We start from the raw sequence: 15977 nt of genomic DNA, 5'->3' as shown, positions 1-15977 counted from the left end.
CGGCGGCAGGACCATGGTTGAGCGCACCAGTAAGTTCGTGCTGGTGGTGGCGGGCTCGGCGTGCTTCATGCTTATCCTGTACCAGTACGCGGGCCCGGGGCTGAGCCTGGGCGCGCCCGGCGGACGCGCACCGCCCAACGACCTGGACCTCTTCCCCACCCCCGACCCACACTACGAGAAGAAGTACTACTTCCCTGTGCGCGAGCTCGAGCGCTCGATGCGTTTCGACATGAAGGGCGACGACGTGATCGTCTTTCTACACATCCAAAAGACAGGCGGCACCACGTTCGGTCGCCACCTTGTGCAGAACGTGCGCCTCGAGGTGCCCTGCGACTGCCGCCCGGGACAGAAGAAGTGCACCTGCTACCGGCCCAACCGCCGCGAAACCTGGCTCTTCTCCCGTTTCTCCACTGGCTGGAGCTGCGGGCTGCATGCTGACTGGACCGAGCTCACCAACTGCGTTCCTGGCGTGCTAGACCGCCGCGACCCTGCTGCCCTGCGCACTCCCAGGTGAGTGGCCGCGCCGCGCCAGCACTGTGGTGGCTGGGCGGGCCCAGACGGCCCTCTGTGCCGACGCCCGGGCCCACTCTTCGCCTCCAAGCTCCTCTTTTGCTGTTTTGGGTCCCCCACTGTCTCAGCGCCCCCTGATCACCTCCTGACTTGCCGGGCGCCCTCAGCTTGTCCTCCTTGGATACGGCCTAGCACTCACTCCTGTCCTCAGACCTCACCATCACCTTCTGTTTCTAAGCTCCTCTCTTCCTTGCCCAACCGCTCTCCCAAACAAGGCATTGCCCAGGCTGCCTACCCTTGGGCATTCTCCCTTGCTCTTGCGGGGTGTGAAAAAGCTGGCCCGTCCCAGTTGAGGGTCCACGCTGACCTGATGGAGCCCGTGGGCCATTTGCTGTCAGTGGGTGCAGCAGGTTCTGTATGTGGATTCACTTGTAGTGTTTCCTTCACCCTAAAAAGAGGAGTGAGAGCCCCCCCCCTCCGCCCTGCACATGCTATGCCCCAACCGATCCCCCTCCCCCCTTGCCAGCCCGCCTACAGAGAACTGAGGAAGGGTAGGCCCTCCTCCAGTGTGCAGGTAGAACAAAGGCCTCAGCTATCTGGGGATGAGAGCTGGAAGGAGGCAGTGCAGCCTGTCCTCTCAAGTTGGGCTGGAAGCTTCTGATGCACACAGGCAGGACCCTCCCATCTGGAAGGGAACAAAAGCCGGCCAGTGCCAGGCCACCTCCCCATGATCCTGTCACCTAAGTTGAGGGGCACATTTTCCACAGGGGCTCTTGTACCCCTTTCTCTGTGAAGACTGAGAGACAGTGCTGACCTGTATGGTCCTCAGTGTGGAAAGGGGTGCTGGGATAGCTCTTACTAGGAGTGGTTTGTAACCCAGGCTGGGCTGGGTTTGGGTGGTTAATGTTGGTATTCCCCATGCCTCTTTCTCTTGATGCCCCCTCATCCAGTGGGTGCCCTCACTTAGGTGTTCTTCCCAGGTGTCTGGGAAGGGCCTAATGGAGTCTCCTTTGGCTGCTTTTTGTGCATCTGCCAGGGTGTGCCTTAGGATTTCATGTGCAGATTCTGGTCTGGGGCTGGGGATTTGTGAGGAATTGGCCTATGTCCATGCATTTCCTGTGTATTGGTGCTCTTTTGGGTCTAGGAGGTGGGCATGAGAGTCTGGCATCTGGCTGACCAGGAACTAAGTAGGCCATGGTTCAGACTTTCTGGTCCTTTTTCCTGGGGCCTTCCCTCACTCAGGAAATTGAGGTCCTAGAGTCAGGGAGGTTTTCCCACAGTCCCACTTCTTCTGAGTGTCCACCTGCTAGGCTCTTGGCAATTTCCTGGGGCCTTCCCTTACTCAGGAAATTGAGGTCCTAGAGCTCTGGTAGCATAGTGGCTGAGACAGTTGCCTGCTAACCAGACGGCTGGCGGTTCAAACCCACCAGCCACTCCTCGGAAGGAAGGTTGGGCAATCCTACTACTTCCGTAGTGATACTGCCTCGGAAACCCAAGGAGGGGTCGCTATGAGTCAGGTATGACTCGACGGCACATAACAAAAACAACAACAACAGAGTCAGGGAGGTTTTCCCACAGTCTTACTTCTTCTGAGTGTCCACCTGCAAGGCTCTTGGCAATTTCAGAGCCCAAGGGGTCCAGGTATAAGCTAAGTGTTGATGTTCTGATTCCTTGAGTGTATATCCCATATTTGGAGCTTCTGGTCTGCCTGTCTGGGGCTTCTGAGGTACTGCTTTCTGCCATCATTGTTGGCTTTGCACAAGTACCACCTGTTCTTTGGTTAGGATACTCCAGTGGTTCAGACACTCTGCAGTAGACTCAGCTAGGCTGCAGGAGGCCAGTGCCCTCCTGTCCATTAGGGCTCTGAGACCCCGAGCTGACTGCTGACCATTCCCAACAGGCCAGGTGGGCCCCTCCCCACCATAAGAAGACCTCACCCAGTGTGCCAGATGTAGTTTACAACAGGAGGTCCCTGGAAGAGAACTTACTCTGCCAGTAGTCAGGAGACCTAGGACCTCTGAGGCAAGTTTGCCCTTCAGTAGAGGCAGCCTTGGCCTACTTTGTGAGGAAGCATCTTGCTGTGGTTGATTTGCAACTTTGGTCACCGAAGTGAGGACCCATGGTCTCCCTTCTCCAGAGTTTGTCTACAAAGAGCAGGTGCTTAGCATGTCACAGCCAGGAGTTGGAGGATCAAGTGAGGCTGACAAGCTCCAGGTGAGAGAGGGAGGACACCAGGCAGAGCCCGTGGTCACCACTGCTACAGCAGGCAAGGCCATAGAGGAGAGTTCTCCCTGCCATCCACTCTGGAGAATGGGCTGTGCCCACCATGCATGCAGGCCCTGAGCATTCCATTTCTTGCCATGCTTCTCCCCTCCCCCTCCTCTGCTTTCATTTCTCTACCAGGCATCAGGTAGATTGTTTATTTAATGAGCTTCTTCAAGGGGCCAAGGTAATCTTGGCTGTGTTTATTTATGAGCCAGTTTGCACAAGGTGTGCTTGCTGATCCAATCTTCCAAGGCAGGAGCCGGCTGGTGCCACACGAGGGGAACAGGATTCTCCTGTCTGCCCAGGACAGTGGGGCATCCCAGTGTCTGGTTTCAGGACTCTGAGATGTCACTCTTCCCCTGTGGGGACTGTACTCATACTCCTTCAAGCAGGGCCAGGTCCTGCTCTCTCTGCTGGGCTTGTGGGCGGAGGAGGGGTGGGCCCTGGATCAGGACCCATACTTTCTTTTCTCTGTCCCTGATGCCTCACCTCCAAGCCCCTCAGACACTGTGTCAGCTGTATTTGGAGCCTGGGGAGGTAGGACACAAGGTTTTCCACAGCTCTTGTGGAGGCCTCCACTTTACATCAGCCTGGGTGGTTCTGAACTGGGGAACATGTTGAGGTGACAGATGGGGATGGACAGGTGTTTAATGGCATCCTGGAGTGGGACTAGGACTTGTGAATGCCATTGGTGCTCTCAGACCCAATGAGAAGAGCTGATAAGTAAGTAATGAGTCTTAGGCAGGCCCCTCTGTTGCTGTGTGTCTGCTGAGGTGGCTACACACCTGTCAGGATCACTAAGGACAGGTCATTAGCTGGCCTTAGAGGGCTGGCATTACCAAGGGCCAGTCTTCAAGATAAGAGTGTCCTATCACCCATGGTCTGGTATCACCCAGAGGCCTAAACAGTGCTCCTTAAGTTCATCCAGAGATGGCCATGCAAAAGAGAAGGCACCGTCAGAGCTTGGCTGGGCTACAGTGGATATCTCCTGAAATCGTGTGGCTGTCTTTTGAAGCTGCCAAGGGCATTTGGGGCAAAGTGTGGTTGCCAGGCCCCCTGGGCTAGGATACTTCTGCAGCAGGGCTCCTCCCTATGTCATTGTCCTACAGTGAATGTGTGGCTGTCTCCTTGCCAGCAGAATGTCTCTGGTTAGACTTGCTCATTCTGAAGTCTTCTCTAGTTCCCGAAGTCTCCTAGTGCTTCCACTGAGCCTCTCCTGTGGTTCCTCTGCCTGGCATGTCCTTCTCCCCTGTTCACATGTCTTCCAGTTCCTCCTCCTCCTCCAGGAAGCCTGTCCTGGCAGCACGTTCTGTGGCCATAGGCACCCTTGACTACTCATATTTGTCTCCCATGCTACTCTTGGGCACCTTGGAACTTCCTTGCCACAGTGCCCTGGTGGCCAGGAGCTGTGCCAATATGCCATCACCAACAACCACATTTTCCTCTCAGTCCTATAGCCTTTCCAGGAGCTGAACCAGCCCTGCCTTTCCCTCACACACACTGGCAGGGCCCCTGGAGTGTTAGGTGGTGAGGGGTCCAGCCCAAATGAAGTGCTGGTCCCTGAGAACCAGGGGATCATCCTTGGTATGCAGGGCAGGTTTGGGACTAGAACATTTCTGTAGTCACTTTGTGTGGCACTTGAAGATTTACTATTTGCTTTCATACTCATTTTCTTATTTGAAATCAAAGAACAAGACTTGGGTTTGCCTGAGATGGTGACAGATATTCCCTAAAACATGTGACTAATGGCCAAGAGTGTCACCATGGACCCAGAGACGCCTTGTGCATGATATGGCCTTGGGTGGAAATGAAAAAGGAGATCTGAGGTTAAGCATTCAGCATTCACTTTTCATTGAAAAAAGAACACTTTTTCATTTTAATCAAGTACATGAGGAGGCAAACTTTTAAATGGTTTACTGACACAATTATTGTGGTCTGTGAAAGTCTCTCTGTTCTGTAACTCATTTTGTCCTTAAAACATAGAATTTGTGAGGCCAGGGCTTCCCATCCCTCATGCCATTTCACTTGTACAACCTGGGACTAGCTGGAGCAAGGATGGCCTCATGGTCATAATGGGGTTGGTACAGCCCCACCTCTGGTGGGCTGCTCTGCTCCTGGGTCAGTGTGTTCAGCCCCATCTCTGGAGCCTGGGACCAGTGAAGGCACCGCTTCCCACCTCCCACCTCCCACCCTTCCTTTCAGCTGGAGGCTGGAGAGTGGCCAGGAGCTAGCAGTTGTCCTTAGGTCCAGAGTCCTCCAATGTCAAGAGGGGAAGGGTGGCTTTGCTGTCCTTAAGGGGCCTAGAGTCTCTTTCTTTCCTACCCCTCCCACCCCAGTTTTTTGGTTGTAAGATGAAAATATAAAGGGGAAGAGAAAAATCACCACATTTCCCATGCTTAGTTCTTTCAATGTGATTGGAAACATCATATATGTTATGCCACAAATGTCATAACCACGTTGTTAAGAATTTAACATTTTAGTAACAGTAAATGATTCCCCCTCTGGATGTATCGTCATCTGTTTCTCCATTGTTGAATACGCAGATTTCCAGACTTTGCTCTTATATACAATACATATGGGAACTCTGGTAGCATAGTGTCTAAGGCGTTTGACTGCTAACCAGAAGGTTGGCAGTTCAAATTCACCAGCTACTCCTTGGAAGGAAGATTGGGCAATCTATTTCTGTAGTGATACCACCTCTGAAACCCAAGGAGGGGTCACTATGAGTCAGAGAGGACTTGATGGCACATAACAACGTATAATACGTACACAGTGTTGAAGTGACTATCCCTATGTGTTTTGTATAGCTCTGGCTTCTTTTGAAGTCCCTACATGGCACAAATGGTTGTGTTCAGCTGCTAATTGAAAGGTTGACAGTTTGAATCTACTCAGCAGCACTGTGGAAGAAAGGCTTGGCAAAGTACTTCCATAAGGTCACAGCCAGTGAAAAACCTATGGAGCACCCTTCTGCTCTAAAACACTTAGGGTCTCCAGGAGTTGAAATCAGTTAGATGACAACATATTTGGTCTTAGGTTTGCTTTCCTGTGGAAACTCTTGGGAGTGAGATTTCTCACTTGAGTGGTCTGAGTGTTTATGTTAAGGTAAACATAAAAAGAAATCCTGCACCTGTTACACTTCACCTGTTTGAGTGAGTATGGTGTGGGAAAGGACCTCTGGTAGTACAATGCCTAAGGCATCTGACGGCTAACCAGAAAGTTGGTGGTTCAAACTCACCAGCCACCCCGAAGAAGCAAGACTGGGCAATCTACTCCCATACAGGTTTACTGCTTTGGAAACCCAATGGAAGTCACTGTGAGTCGGAAGTGACTCAATGGCAGTGGGTTTGGTTTTTGGTTTTATAGTGTGGGAATGTCTATCTCAATGCACCGTCACTGGTAATGAATATTATTACAGGTTAATTTTCTTAAATCAGCAAAAAGTCCGTATCTTGGGGTTTTGATGGGGGGAGGGCATCACATTAGAGGGTTTGCAAAAGGTTGAGCCTGTCATCCCAGATGTCTGCCTCCCATTTCATCTCAGATGTTTAGAGAGAGGTGCTGGTGGCAGAGGCCTGGGTAGCTGGTTTCTGAGTGTCCTTAGGTCATTGGACAGAGAGGGGTTCTGGGTGTCTGCAGGAGAAAGTGATGGGTCACCAAGGTCCAAAGAGGGGAGGAGATAGATGGGGTTACTAGGGAGTGGGTTTGTTTTCCAAGTGTTCACTTGGCACTTAGAATGATCTCTTTTGCCCTCAGCAACCCCATGAGCCAGGTATGTAAGGATTGTACCTGTTTTCTATACAAGGAGGTCAAGGCCCACTTGGAACAGGTAGATTACTTGTCTGAGTCCCCCACTCAAGAACAGCAACTACGATTTGGGCTCTTTCTGCCCTGAGGTATGTGTGCCTCTCCCAGACTTGGCCACTGCCCCACCACCCTTGTCAGGACCACAGATCATGGATTGTAATTCCTGGGTTATACTCAACACCCTGGGTGGACAAGTTAGCATGCAGACCTGTGCTGTTTGGTTTACTGGAAAACCTTTGGCAGTCTCACTGAAATAGCAGTGAAGCAAGAGCAGGCCACATCTTGGCACTTGGCTCTGAAAGACAGCTGCCAGGCCTGCTGGCAACCCGGACACTATGGCAGTGTTTGGGAGTTCCCAGCTCAGTATGACCAGAACCTTCCATCATAACTCCCACCACATAGTCTGTCACTTGGATAGTCCTGAGGCCTCCTCCCCACAGACTCAGGAGGTTCCCTGAGCCAGCCCCTTCTAGCCCCACTGCTGATTGGCGGGGGGGGGGGGGGGGGGGGGGGGGGGGGAAGGGTCTGGGACCAGAGTTATGTGAGCAGAGGTTCAGGTGTGCACATCAGTGTGGAAAACAGGGCTATGCCATATCTGAGCTCCTTACCTCCATGGCCACTCATGGTATTTAGTTCCCCTCCCCACCTCCTAAAAAACCTATAGCAGCTATTTCCAGGTCAGACCTGACCAGACAGAGACAGGCATTGAGGACCTGAAGTGTGGGTTTGATCCTCACCTGGTGGTTCTTGGGTTGCTAGTTTGGTTTGAAAGAGAGAAGAGCAGATGGGAGGGAAGAAGTAACAAGGCCAGGCTGACAGGGTTGGATATTTCAGGTGGGCACGGTTCAGGTTTCCTGCCTGGAGTGCCTATAGATGGAAAGACAATGCAGCACACAGACCAGGAAGGGGTCTGTCTTTGCCTTCAGGTTTAGTTTCCACACCTGTCCCCCAGTGGTCATCTGTAATGAAGCAGGCCCTTCTCGTACACAGTCCTCCCCTCCTCCTCCTGGGCTTCACCTGCCAGAATTCACAGGGGAGGAGACACTGCTTCAGTGTGGAGGAAAATTTTCTCTCTTAAAGTCTTGTTCTTGCCTTTTCAGGAACTCAGTTCTATCAAATTTTTGATGTCTTGCTTTTTTTAGAGGGAGAAGGGGGACTGTGTTATGCAGTAAAGAAGTCCTAAGCCCTACCACGACCTGGGGTAAGATGCTGCCCCCACCTAAACAACAGGCATGAGTGTTGGCAGCAGCAGTTGATAGGGGGGTCAGTGACCTGTAGCACCTGAGGGGCTGGGGAAGCCTCCCCCAACCCCAGGTTTTGTAGGATAAACAGAAGGACGGGAAGCAGGACTCCAGAACCACAGCTGGTTTCAGAAACTTCCCATGAGACCCACAGTCAGTCACAGGGACAGATGGAAGTGAGAGAGGGAGGTGGGGACAGAGGGGACAGTGCTGGAAGAAGGGCTCTCCCAGGGAGGGGCCAGTGAAGCATCACCATCTGTGATGCAGGCCCGTACTTTCTAGCTGTGAAACTTGTGGCCTTATTAATCTCTTGATTTACTCCTCTGTGAGATACCCACTTCCTGTGTGGTCTTGGAAAATGTGGCATGCTCACACCGCACACAGGGGAGAGTTAATGTGCTCGCCCTCAGTGGAGACTGCTAGAGGCCTGGGGTAGGGGTGGACAAGAAGCATTGTCCCTCGACTGGGGAGGCCAGCTTGTGACCTGCCCCAGCCTTGGATGAGGGCTGGGACCCATTTTCGTTTGCAGAGGGACCACAGACCAGGCAAGACAGCCGTTTTCCCTATGGCCCCTGAGGAACCCTTCCTGGGCCAGTCTCCAGGCCAGCACTGGGTACTAGAAGTTTTGCTGAGGATGGTGGTGCCCAGGCTGGCAAGCTGCCTTGTCCTGCAGGTGCCACCTGCTTGTATCTGCTTAGGGCCCCATCAAGTGCAGCTGCCTGCTTGAATACCTTACCCATCCTCTGGGTGTTATCCACCCACCCACTTATTCAACCTCATGAGCCCTGGGTGTAGGACCTGGCTCCCCAGTGTCTGCTTGCAAGCAGGAACTACCCCAGTCCTCAGGGACACTGTAGGTGGACCTCTGTGCAGATGGGCCTCTGCAGCCCCAATAGAGATGGGGACAGATAGGGACAGCACCTGCCCTTGGAGCCCGTGTTAACAGGCATTCTTCTTCAAAAGTCTAGATAGTCACTCCAGCACCCCAGGCCCATCAGGTGTCCAAGAAGGGGAGGGCCCGAAAAGCAGGCACTGGGTGTAATTCAGTCGATCCTGTGGGCCCACATGAGAGCATTCTTCTGATCCTCACTTGAGCCTCACATTTGGTTCTACAGATAAGCCTGTGGTCTCTTGTGACCTGTGGGCCTCCCACGCTACCTACCTTCCCATTTGTGTCTGTGGCCTGTGGGAGCCATGTCCACTGGTGATCCCTCATAGCTCTGCAGTTAAGGTCAGCCACAAACCTGGGCAGAGCACAGGCCTCACTGTGCAGGGTCCATCCTGTCTTTGAGGCAAGCAGTGGTGCCATGGTGGGTCAAGTATGGTGGTCTTTAGGGGGAAGTATCTCCTGGCACCCATGCCTCTAGCTCACACATGTGATAGCCACATTGCCTCTGTTTATATAGGAGCATTAAAATTCCCAACAGGAGATAGCAGTGAAAGTCAATAATTGTTCAGAAAGATGGTAACTGGAGGGATTAAAACTGCAGTTAATTGTTGATAGAGCTGTTGAGTCACTGGAGGTCTGCTGTGTGGGTGGCCTACCCTGTTGGTCATGGGTGAGAGCTGCCCCCAACTTGGCAGCAGTTCCTGGGCCTCCTGAGGGCCTTGTCCTTCAAGAGTCCAGGCTATCCCCAGGAGGTACTTGCTTCAGCATATCAGGGTGGTATTTGAGCATCTGAGCATTTGACTCTGACTGATCTTCTCATGGCACTGCCCTGTGTCACACCTGGATAAATTCCTACCTGTTTGAGCCTGGTGTTCTTCATCTGTAACACAGAGGCAGCAGTAAGGTTCTGGTCAGAGTTTGACACACTGCTCCTTTCCTCCATGACAAATAAGAGCAGACTTAGATATGTGAGAAGACAGTCCAGTAGCAGGGAAACTGGGAAGGATATGATCCAAAACCACCAGAGAAAGGGGAGCAGTGCATTGGCTAGAGCCTGCCTTGGAACCAGGGAGCCCACCAGGGCCTATAAGCAGAGAGGGTGGGAGCCCAGGCTTAGTGCTAGAGTCCCAGCTCTGCCACTTACAAACTCGGTGGCTTCTGTGTCTCAGTTTTGCCATCTGTAAAATGCATCAGCATAGTACCTGGCACTGTGGGCTTTTCCACAAAAAGCTACAGTGTGGTCCATCTCTTGTGAGATAGGGAAGGGCCCTGTAGAGTGCCCTACAAAACCAGTCCATTCCGCCTCCAGGCCATGAGCTCCATGAATAGTGCTGTAGTCTTAGCATTCAGGGCCTCACTGTCAGGAACACCTGCCAAGGGCACTGGCCTTTCAGAATTACACTGCTCTTTTGTGTCCATGTCCACTAGACCAAACATGTCTGTGCCCTTCTTGGGCCTCTGGAAAACCCCCACCTTCCCTACTGCAGCCCAGTTGGAAAGGGCATCATGGTCACAGCCTGTGGAAGCATGTCTGTGGCCCATGTCAGCAACAATCTGCCTGTCCACACTACCACCACTACCAGTAATAACTCAAAGGCAAGGAGTGGAGGAGCAGAAGGTCATGTGACTTTGACCCAGCATGGAGAGTCCTGCCAGGGCTTTGCTCTCCCTAGTGCCACCCTACCCCCTCAAGGCTGTTTTCCCCCTCCCTGGTCCCATTTGCCCTGGGCCCAGGCTCTGCATCAGCTAAATGCAGGCTGTGACCACCCTGCATCGGGGTTCTGGTGTCCCCCAGAGTGCCTCCAGGGGCATCATGTGACAGGTTACATTACTGTAACTTTGTGGTTATCATTATGTATGTAGCAAATGCAGGCATACTTCATTTTATTGCACTTCACTTCAACTGCATTTTTACAAATTGAAACCCTGCATCAAGCAAGTCTATCAATCCCATTTTTCTACAGCACGAGCTCACTTCACATCTCTTTGTCACAGTTTGGTAATTCTCACACTATTTCATACTTCTTGTAATGTTATTATACACTTAATAGACTACAGTATAGTGTAAACATAACTTTTATGTGCACTGGGAAACAAAAAAATTTGTGTGACTTGCTTTATTGCAATGGTCTGGAATTGAACCTGCAATATCTGGGTGTACCCCTGTGCCCACTGCCTAGCTTCAGAGCTAAACAAGTAGAATATTTATAGATATAATGAAGCCTCATCCATGTCCCTTCCTGGTCCTATCCATGTCCCTTCCTGGTCCTATCCCTCTACTCCCCTCACCCCCCGAGAGCCACTGTGCTACCGTTTGTGTTCTTCCTACACCTGTTTTATACCTTTATTGCAGACATATATATCCCTAAAACAACATGCAGCACCATTTGGATGTTATAAAATTTTTAGAATCTATGTCAAACTGTTCTTAACCTCCTGCCACTTGCACTGTTTGCTCTGCTTTATCTCTGAGGTTATCTATGTCGTCTGTGATGTGACTGCGATTTCATGGCAAGCTTATATAGATAGACAGGTATCTCTCTAATGCTTTGTCTGTGAACAGACAGAAGGGTGTTCTGGGTTTTGCTACTGCAAACCAGGTGACATTGCACCTCATTGGCCTCCCATGGATGTTTTGGGTGTGCTAGGAGTGGTCACCATTACACTGATTCACTGTTAGCTCTGCTTGCCCAAATCATTGTCCATCTGAGGACTGTAGAGCTGTTGTCACAACAGGGCACAGGAACAGGTGTGGGCATGCATTTGCAGCCAGCCAGTAGGGGTGGGGTGAGTGCATACATTAAAGTTATGCGTCTAATACTGGTCATTCTGAGGCTTCAGGGGCTTCAGAAACTGAGAATTCATCTGAAATCAAAAATGCTAGTCACTGTGGCGAGAGGCAGAGGTAGGGTGCCCTTGGAAGCTGTTGGAGGCCAGGGCTTGGGTATAGTGTTTTTTTTGTCATCCTGTCAGAGAAGCATTATGATAGAAGCATTATGAAAGAAGTTCTCAGTCAAATCATAGTGACCTGGGGCCCAAGGAAAGGCACCATCATGTGAGATGAGGTCTGCGCAGCCACCTTCTTGGAGTGCTTGTTGCAGCCCTCTGTGGGAGTGTTGCGGGGAATCTGAAGTAAGTTGGCATCCTTACCGAGGCATGGTCTGGAAGGAGGTATAGGCAAACAGACAAGAGCAGTCATGACCCACTTGCCTGACCAGGCCTTTGTCACTCACTCATGCAGTCACCTTCCTTCTTAGAGTCCCCACTATTCAGATGATGAAACTGAGGCTTGGAGAGCTTAGAAATGACCTGTCAACTAAGATCACAAATGCCAAGGCCAGATCCAAGTACCTACTGCCTAGCTGCAAAATACCCTCTACCCCAGTACAACCTCCTCCTTGAAAGCCCTCTACAGATGGCAAGGACTTGGGAGAAGAGGCCAGGGGTCAGCTGCCACTCTGCCTGCTCTGAGAGCTAATGAGACTGAGCTTCACTGGGCTCTCCCAGGGTCTGAGGCATCACCTCCACCCCCATTTCTCCTCAGGCTCCACTGAGTGTGTGACCACATGGCCAGAAACAGCAAGATTCTCAGGTCTGAAATTCTGTTATCCTAAGAGGATAATGGCAGGTTGGATGGAAAATTAGAGCAGATGGTCTCCTGTGAGCTGTGAAGATTCCTGAGGTCGCCTGTAGGTTGGGGACAGAGAAGACTAAGGAAGATAAAACATTCAATCACTTAGTTAAGAATGTTTGAAGCAGTCACAGAGGGGCCAACACCCCTCAAGTAGGGCTTTGTTTAAGGCCATTGGAGGCCAACTCCTTGCCCAGTCCTGGGGATATTCTGCCCACTCTCTGGCCCCATGCCTGACTGCCCTGGCTGAAGTAATCAGGCATGCTCTTCCTTCTTAAGGAGCTCTGGTAGCATAGTGGCTAAGACACTTGCCTGCTAACCAGGCGGCTGGCGGTTCAAACCCACCAGCCACTCCTCGGAAGGAAGGTTGGGCAATCCTACTTCCGTAGTGATACTGCCTCGGAAACCCAAGGAGGGGTCACTATGAGTCGGGGCCGACTCGACGACACATAACAACAACAGCAACAACAACTTTCTTCTTAAACAAAGAGGTGGTGAGCCCTGTGACTCTATCCATCTGAGCCCCCTTACGACATCAGCTGGGGCAACTTTGACTCCAGCCAGTATCTATTGTCTGGTGTGATAACAAAGGATGTGGGGATAGGCCTCGGCTCTGTACATGGAGACAGTTGAATCTTTAAGGATTTGTGTTTTTTTTTTAATAGTTTCCTTTGTACAGGTCCTTTCTGTCCCTGGTAAGATTTAGTCCTAAGTTTTTTTTTTTTTTTAATCTATCTATTTATTTATTTATTTATTATAACTATTGTAAATGGTATTGATTGCCTTATTTCTTTTTCAGCAATCTCTTTGCTGGTGTAGAGGAATCCAACTGAATTTTGGATGCTGATCTTGTACCCTGCCACTATGCTAAATCTCTCAATTAGTTCCAGTAGATTTTTTACTGAGTCTCTTGGATTTTCTAGTAGAGGATCATATCATCCACAAATAGGGATAGTTTGACTTCTTCCTTACCAATTTGGATACCTTTGATTTCCCTTTCTTGCCTTTATTGCCCTGGCTAGGACTTCCAATACAGTGTTGAATAGAAGTGATGATGGAGGGCATCCTTGTCTGGTTTCTGTTCACAAGAGGAGTGGTTTCAGTCTCTCTCCATTGAGAAGAATGTTGGCTGTTGGTTTTGCATAGATGTCCTTTATTATGTTGAGGAATGCCCCTTCTATTCCTATTTTGCTGAGAGTTTTGATCAGGAATGGGTGTTGATTGGATTTTATCAAATGCCTTTGCTGCATCAGTTGATATGATCATGTGGTTCTTTTCCTTTGTTTTATTTATGTGATGGATAACGTTGATTGTTTTTCTAATGTTGAACCGTCCTTGTGTACCTGATATTAACCCCACTTGGTCATAATGAACGATTTTCTTGATACGTTGTTGGAGTCTGTTGGCTAGGATTTTGTTGAAGATTTTTGCATCTATGGTCATGAGGGATATTGGTCTGTAGTTTTCCTTTTGAGTGATGTCTTTGCCTGGTTTTGGTATAAAGGTTATGCTTACTTCATAAAATGAATTTAGAAGGATTCCATCCTTTTCTGTATTTTGGAATAGTTTGAATAGGATTGGTGTCAGTTCTTCTCTCAATGTTTGGTAGAATTCTCCAGTGAAACCATCTGGGCCAGGCCTTTTTTATGTTGGTAATTTTTTTTTTTTATGACCTGTTCAGTTTCTTGTTTTGTTATGAATCTGTTCAGCTTTTCCACATCAGTCTGTGTTAGTTCAGGTAAGTGGTGTGTTTCTAGAAATCTGTCCATTTCTTCCAGATTTTCAAATATGTTGGAATACAGTTCTTCATAGTATCCTGATAGTATCCTTTTTATTTCAGTTGGTTCTGTTGTGATGTCACCCATTTCATTTCTTATTCATGTTATTTGTATTCTCTCCCTCGTTTCCTTTGTTAAATTTGCCACTGGTTTGTCAGTTTTATAAATCTTTTCAAAAACCCAACTTATAGTTGATTTTTTCTATTGTCTTTCTATTTTCTGTTTCATTGATTACTCCTCACATCTTGATTATTTCCTTTCTTCTGGTGATTGTAGGCTTTTCTTGCTGTTCTTTTCTAATTATTGGAGATGTTGGTTTAAAGTGTTGATTTTGGCTCACTCTTCTTTTTTGATGTGTGCATTTATTGCTATAAATTGGCCTCTGATCACCGCTTTTGCTATGTCCCAAAGATTTTGGTATATTACGTTGTCATTCTTGTTTGATTCAAGGAATTTTTTCATTTATTTTTTGTTTTATTTATTTCATTTATTTTTGTTTCATTTATTTATTTTTTGTTTCTTCTCTTACCCAGTCTTTCTTCTGGAGGTTGTTGTTCAGTCTCCATGTGCTTGCTCTTTTCCATTGATAACCTTGTGATCTGAGAAGATGCTTTGCGATATTTGATTTTTTTTTTTTTTTTTTTAACTTGTTAAGGCTTACTTTGTGGCCTAGCGTATGGTCCATCCTGGAGAATGTTCCATGGTGCACTGGAAAAGAATGTATATTGTGCTGTTGTTGGGTGAAGTGCTCTGTACATGTCTATAAGGTCAAGTTAGTGAATTGTATTGTTTAATTCTTCTGCGTCTTTGTTGAGTTTCTTTCCAGTTGTTCTATCTTTCATTGAAAGTGGTGTATTAAAGTCTCCCACTATGACTGTGGGAGACTTGCCTTTTCAACTCTTTTAAAGTCTGATTTATGTATTTTGGGGCTCTTTCTTTGGGTCCTTAGATATTTATCATGGTTATATCTTCATATTCATTTGATCCTTTAATCATTATATAATGTCCTTCCTTGTCTCATATGGTGGTTTTTGTCTTAAAGTCGATTTGATCAGTAATGAATATTACCACTCTTGCTCTTTTTTGGTTGCCATTTGCTTGATCTTTTTCCAACCTTTGATTTTTAGTCTGCTTTTGTCTTTGTCTCTAAGGTGTGTCTCTTGTAAACAGCATATTGATGGGTTATGTTTTGTTACCAAGTCTGCAAGTCTCTGTCTCATGAGTGGTGGATTTAATCCATTAACATTCAGTGTAATTATCGACCAGTATGACTTGGTTGGTGTCATTTTGTTATGTGTTTTTACATGCTATTCCTGGTTTCTTTGTTCCATATAATTTTCTGTGTTGAACTTATCATGTTTATGAATCATGTTATCACTTCTTTTGTTATTATTATTTTAGTATTTGCTAAATATTTTTGTCCTCTTTTTCATTGTGAGATGAAGGTTTATCATTTTTCTTTGAGGTTATCCTGTGATTTATAATTTTCTCCCTGAGTTTGAAAGAGTCCATTCAGTGTTGCAACTCTCTTGATTTCCTCACCATTTAAAAGTTCTGTAACTACACTATTTTTGTTCCCCTTTTTGGTTTGTAATTGTCCTCATTTGCCCATTGATGTCTCTGGTTCCCTGTTTACAATCTTGTAAGCTTATTTTACTTTGGATACGTCCATAGCTGTGTTGGTTTCTGGGTTATGTTGTCTTGTGTATTAATGGTTGGTTATTGTTTGCTATTATTGGTTCTCTGTTCAAAGGACTCCCTTTAGTATCTCTTGTAAGGTTGGTCTGGTTTTAACAAATTCCCTTAATTTCTGTTTACCTGGAAATCTCCTAATTTCACCATCATATTTGAGGGACAGT

The 15977-nt window shown here is 48.4% G+C and overlaps 1 protein-coding gene across 1 annotated transcript in view; it reads left to right on the top strand.

Moving 5' to 3' along the window:
• Positions 1-7: 7 nt before the first annotated feature.
• HS6ST1 (heparan sulfate 6-O-sulfotransferase 1) overlaps positions 8-15977 on the top strand; it is a 63783-nt gene continuing 47813 nt past the window's right edge. The window contains exon 1 of the mRNA XM_007950510.2: positions 8-510. Within this exon, the coding sequence (XP_007948701.1) occupies positions 14-510 (497 nt within the window). The 5' untranslated portion in view covers positions 8-13. The remainder of the gene's footprint in view (positions 511-15977) is intronic.

Source organism: Orycteropus afer, unplaced genomic scaffold (genome assembly GCF_000298275.1).
Source record: "Orycteropus afer afer isolate SDZICR_OR568_19922 unplaced genomic scaffold, OryAfe1.0 scaffold00274, whole genome shotgun sequence".
In the NCBI taxonomy this organism is placed as follows: Eukaryota; Metazoa; Chordata; class Mammalia; order Tubulidentata; family Orycteropodidae; genus Orycteropus; species Orycteropus afer.
The sequence above is the reverse complement of the archived record's forward strand: the minus strand, read 5'-3'. Positions and strand labels throughout refer to the sequence as shown.